The 5,948-nt window shown below is 42.4% G+C and overlaps 1 protein-coding gene across 1 annotated transcript; it reads right to left on the reverse strand.

Annotated features, from left to right (window-relative positions):
* Positions 1–273: 273 nt before the first annotated feature.
* LOC141285312 (olfactory receptor 1-like) lies at positions 274–1,278 on the reverse strand. Its single transcript, XM_073818337.1, has one exon. The coding sequence runs from the start codon at positions 1,252–1,254 to the stop codon at positions 274–276; it is 981 nt and encodes a 326-aa protein (XP_073674438.1). The 5' UTR covers positions 1,255–1,278.
* Positions 1,279–5,948: the final 4,670 nt, after the last annotated feature.

Consider the following 5,948-nt stretch of genomic DNA (forward strand, 5'->3'; position numbering starts at 1 on the left):
TTGAGTCAGTAATTAAGAACATAGTACATACACACACTTACAATCAGATGTATTCATTCATAAATAAACAGTGTATCACTGCTGTACACCAACAAACATAAAGTCTCACATAATGTCCACTCTACATGTTAGGAATGTAGCAGAGTGAATTTAACTATTTTCTGCTCATACACTTTTATTTTCCACAAAATTAATCTAAAAACATTTCTGAAAAAATATATTTTACTTTTCATCTAATTCCTAATAATGAAAGAACACAAACAATCATTACAGTCATTTTGAAATGTTCTTTCTAATTGGCATAATTCTGTTTTTAAGCAGTTTTCGAATTAAGACTCTGATTTCAGCTGTGTTTAAAACATAAATGATAGGATTTAACATTGGTGGAAGAGTAAATGAAAGAGATACACTGATGACTCTGGTATTGGGAGTGAGAGTAGTAACTGATGAAGCAATGATCATGCCTATTATAGGAATAAAAAATACTCCGACCAACAAAAGGTGAGAAACACAGGTCTTCAGTGCTTTTAAACGTGCTTCCCAAGTTGTTATTTTACTTAAGGCAAAAAAAATGCCAAGATATGACAGGAATATAATGAACACTGGTGATATAAGATACAAAGCCACAATGAGGTTTGTTATAAACACATTAATGCTGTTGTCGTTGCATGCCATCCTCAACAGCGGTCCATTATCACAATAAAAACTCTGTACCACATTAGATTTACAGAATGAAAGTCGGGTCATCAAAGACGATGCCAGAGCCACCAGAGAAGTGTTAAATGTCCATACTACTATAAACGCTAAGGACATGACGGTATTATTCACTATGGCATGATATCTTAATGGCAAACAAATTGCAATGAAGCGATCAAATGCCAGAACAACAAGAGTGGCACTTTGCACAGTAGTAAAGAAGTTCACAAAAAACATGTTTGCCAAACAAGCATTGTAGGACATGTACTGTGAGTCAGAAAAAAAAGTCTTCATCATGTTAGGAACCACAGCATTCGTTTCACCAAGGTCAGCCAAGGCCAAGTTAAACACACCAATGTACTTTGGACTGTGCAGACTTCTTTCAAGAGCTATAATGAGAAGGACTATAGAGTTCCCAATTACAGCAATAAAATATGCAATAAATAAAAAAATATAGTAATAACTGCTGTACGGTATACCTGTAAGTCCAATAATGAAAAAGTATTCAGGATGAACAATAGACATATTCTGGACAAAACTTGCATTTAAAGAACTCATGACAGCTTTGTGTTTGTTTCGAACAAGCTGAAAATAGAAATTACCATTAAGACACAAACAAAATTTAGTGAATTCACAAAATTGTTGTCTTACTCTTCTAAAAACTTGTATAAATATCTAAGGTATTTGCGTAATATTTAAATCACAGACCTGTATACATTAAGTTTTAGAGCCAGAGCAAACTGACCGTGAATGTCTAAACACTTCTGTGAGCTGCTTTGAATAAAATTTCTCAGCTGTAAATGCCCATCCTTATTGGACATGTGTCATTGAATGCAAATATATCTTCTGATTCATCTCTTGAGAGATTTCAGACAACACAATGATGTAATACTATTATGCTGAAGTAAACGTCAGGCCACTGCTTTAGCTCTTTCGTTTTTTTAACTAGTCTGCAAATATGACACAGAATTGCCTTTTTCACTCCCATGTTCTCATTAATGCACATTATATTACAGTAACTCAAGGATATAGTTAATGTTAAGTTTACAGTAGGTGCGTTTCCATTACAGATTTGCACAGAACTTTGGCGCTGTTTTATATATGTTGATTAAAAAGTATAGTATTGCGAAATGACGCGTTTCCATTAACCGATGTTATGCGACCTATGAAACGTAATTTTTTGTCATTACAACAGATTTTTTTGTGGGATTTTGGCTATATTTAATTGAATGTGACCTGTAAATACGAAAAAAACAAGGACCTGCACAAGGGTGGTCACGACCCAGCAGTTCTACAAGAACTGTGTATAGTGACCAACCTCACGCTGTGAGGGACGAAGGTCACTGTGCGTTCTTTGAGTCGAGCGATTTCCACACTGGTGGTCCAGGAATGCCATCTCTGACCGACATAAGGTATACTGAGAAGATTCGGTTTTTAAATGCCTCCGTGTCCATTTCATCTCACTGTTCCACTTTGGGTACGTCTGTTGTTGTTTGGTCCCACTTGCATGGTCTCTGAGAGCCTGGCTAGTGCTTCCCAGCCCATCTCGCTGACTTCTTTTGACTATTAGACTCAGATTCAGTTTGCCTGGCATCACCCAATGTTAGGGGGCATCGGAGATCGCAGTTCAACTGACGAAAGACACAATAAAGCTGGTCCCTCTAGCTGATATGAAGATAGGGTTCTACAGCCCTTACTTCAGTGCGACATGTGATGGGCGGTGGGTTACGGGCAATCTTGGATCTGAGAGTTTTGTACCGAGCCCTTCACAGCAAACATTCACAACTTTCAAAATAATAATGCATCAAGGGTATATCCGTACAAGGTCCTGCCTTGTCAGGGTGTCCATGTCTGCCCGTGTCTTCACATAAGTCGTGGAGGCAGCTCTTGTTCCCATGAGAGAACACTGCGTTTGCATCCTCAACTCTCTCGATGACTGGCTCATACTGGCACAGTCACACGATCCGTTGTGCGAACACAGGGACCTGGCGCTCAGTCACCTTAACTAGTTGGGTCTTCAGGTCAACTGGAGAAAGAGCAAACTCTCCGCTGTGCAGAGGATCTCTTGTCTTGGGATGGAGCATGCCTTACAGAGGAATGTGCTCGGTTGGTTTTGAACTGCTTGAATTCATTCAGAAGCACTGAAATTAGAGATTTGAGACAGAAGCATTGATCCACTTAGGGTTGGTTTTGGTTAAACCTTTCAGAAGCACCCCCTATTCAGCCCGAGGGCAGGGGAGATTGCGTTCTGTGCAGCTAAAAGGGTTAATGGCTAGGTTTTTATAGAGTTCCATCCTCTGGCGGGTCAGGTTTTCCTCCCTGTCTCTCATGGTTAGGAGCCTGTCCTCATTGTCCAGGTTGATTCCCACTCATCAGGCCTCATGCACGGGGCAGGCCCCATCCCTTTCTAAGGAAAGGGTCCTCAATGAGTGCCCCCTCTTTAGGACGGGTGTTCCTCCCTGGCTTTTACGGTAAGGAGCCTGTCCTCATGACTTCCAGGAGCATTCCCTTTTCTCAGGGCCTGAGATGAGCTTGGTTGCTCCCCTTTCAACGGAAAGGGTCTCCTTTAGAGCACCACCCTCTGGCGGGTCTGGTATTCCTCCCTGTCCTTCAGGGTTTGGAGCCTACCCTTGGCATATTTCCAAAGGCCGAGACTTTCTATGTATAAGTCTCATTTGGAGTTGGCAGCTCACCTTTATTCAAGGTTCCTTTAGAAGTGCCACTCCCTCATGGCAAACTTTCTTCCTTTTAAAGGTAGAAACTTGTCACTACTTCCCTCTCAGGCCTTCCTGAATCGGGCATGGCATGCTCCTGGTGGGTTGGACGGTTGGATGGGTGTTCCTCCCTGGTTCCCCCCAGTTCAGGGTTAGGAGCCTGTCCGTTCCTGACTTCTTGGGTTGAGTATAGGGCTCCCTTTCAGGTATTACAGGTCCTTCTCAAAAAATTAGCATATTGTGATAAAGTTCATTATTTTCTGTAATGTACTGATAAACATTAGACTTTCATATATTTTAGATTCATTACACACAACTGAAGTAGTTCAAGCCTTTTATTGTTTTAATATTGATGATTTTGGCATACAGCTCATGAAAACCCAAAATTCCTATCTCAAAAAATTAGCATATCATGAAAAGGTTCTCTAAACGAGCTATTAACCTAATCATCTGAATCAACTACAACTGCAAAAGATTCCTGAGGCTTTTAAAAACTCCCAGCCTGGTTCATTACTCAAAACCGCAATCATGGGTAAGACTGCCGACCTGACTGCTGTCCAGAAGGCCATCATTGACACCCTCAAGCAAGAGGGTAAGACACAGAAAGAAATTTCTGAACAAATAGACTGTTACCAGAGTGCTGTATCAAGGCACCTCAGTGGGAAGTCTGTGAGAAGGAAAAAGTGTGGCAGAAAACGCTGCACAACGAGAAGAGGTGACCAGACCCTGAGGAAGATTGTGGAGAAGGACCGATTGCAGACCTTGGGGGACCTGCGGAAGCAGTGGACTGAGTCTGGAGTAGAAACATCCAGAGCCACCGTGTACTGGCGTGTGCAGGAAATGGGCTACAGGTGCCGCATTCCCCAGGTCAAGCCACTTTTGAACCAGAAACAGCGGCAGAAGCGCCTGACCTGGGCTACAGAGAAGCAGCACTGGACTGTTGCTCAGTGGTCCAAAGTACTTTTTTTGGATGAAAGCAAATTTTGCATGTCATTCGGAAATCAAGGTGCCAGAGTCTGGAGGAAGACTGGGGAGAGGGAAATGCCAAAATGCCTGAAGTCCAGTGTCAAGTACCCACAGTCAGTGATGGTCTGGGGTGCCATGTCAGCTGCTGGTGTTGGTCCACTGTGTTTTATCAAGGGCAGGGTCAATGCAGCTAGCTATCAGGAGATTTTGGAGCACCTCATGCTTCCATCTGCTGAAAAGCTTTATGGAGATGAAGATTTCATTTTTCAGCACGACCTGGCACCTGTTCACAGTGCCAAAACCACTGGTAAATTGTTTACTGACCATGGTATTACTGTGCTCAATTGGCCTGCCAACTCTCCTGACCTGAACCCCATAGAGAATCTGTGGGATATTGTGAAGAGAAAGTTGAGAGACGCAAGACCCAACACTCTGGATGAGCTTAAGGCCGTTATCGAAGCATCCTGGGCCTCCATAACACCTCAGCAGTGCCACAGGCTGATTGCCTCCATGCCACGCCGCATTGAAGCAGTCATTTCTGCAAAAGGATTCCCGACCAAGTATTGAGTGCATAACTGAACATAATTATTTGAAGGTTTACTTTTTTTGTATTAAAAACACTTTTCTTTTATTGGTCGGATTAAATATGCTAATTTTTTGAGATAGGAATTTTGGGTTTTCATGAGCTGTATGCCAAAATCATCAATATTAAAACAATAAAAGGCTTGAACTACTTCAGTTGTGTGTAATGAATCTAAAATATATGAAAGTCTAATGTTTATCAGTACATTACAGAAAATAATGAACTTTATCACAATATGCTTATTTTTTGAGAAGGACCTACCTGTATATGGACTGGGCTTAGCACGCTCCCTTTTACATGAAGGGTCCCTCAAGAGCGTAACCCCCGTTGGAGCACAGATGTTACTCCCTGCAGCTCAGGGTTAGGAATCTGTCCTCTGTCCTTATCCACCTTTTGGATGGTCAGTCGACTAACAGTTTGCGGACTGTCCGTCCTGATTGGGATGTAGCATCGCTCCCCCTGCCTAGTAGGGTAACCCCCCCTTCTATCACCTGTCATGATTGACAAGCCTGGAGCTCTAGTAGTGAAACCCCCTGGGAAAACACTCTTTTAAAATCCATTTGCTATGGTAAGTGTCCCACGCTAGTCTCTGGGCACTTTGTAAAATCCACAACAGTGGTAAGTGCACATGCAAGTCTCTGGGCACTTTCTAAAATCCACATGAGTGGTAAGTACCCACCAAGTTCTGGGTTCTTTTCTCAAATCCTATTTGGTGTGGGTTACGTGTTTCATTTCGTTCCCATCCTTGAGTTGTTCTTAAAACCCCGGTCTCCTTGGGCCCAACTCCACTCAGGTATCTTCTCTGATATCTCCTGACCATCCGTTATCCAGGGAGTCACATTGCAGTGGCCCAATTATTTAGAACGGTTTCATTTACCCACAGGACAGGTCCGTTGCCCTCAATCTGTGAGTCAGTTCCTGAGGGAACAAGACCCAGTGATAGCGGCAACTCCTTGTTCTGGTAAGTCTAAGTTCTCCTAGATATTTAG

This window comes from Garra rufa, chromosome 14, assembly GCF_049309525.1.
Source record: "Garra rufa chromosome 14, GarRuf1.0, whole genome shotgun sequence".
NCBI classification, from domain to species: Eukaryota; Metazoa; Chordata; class Actinopteri; order Cypriniformes; family Cyprinidae; genus Garra; species Garra rufa.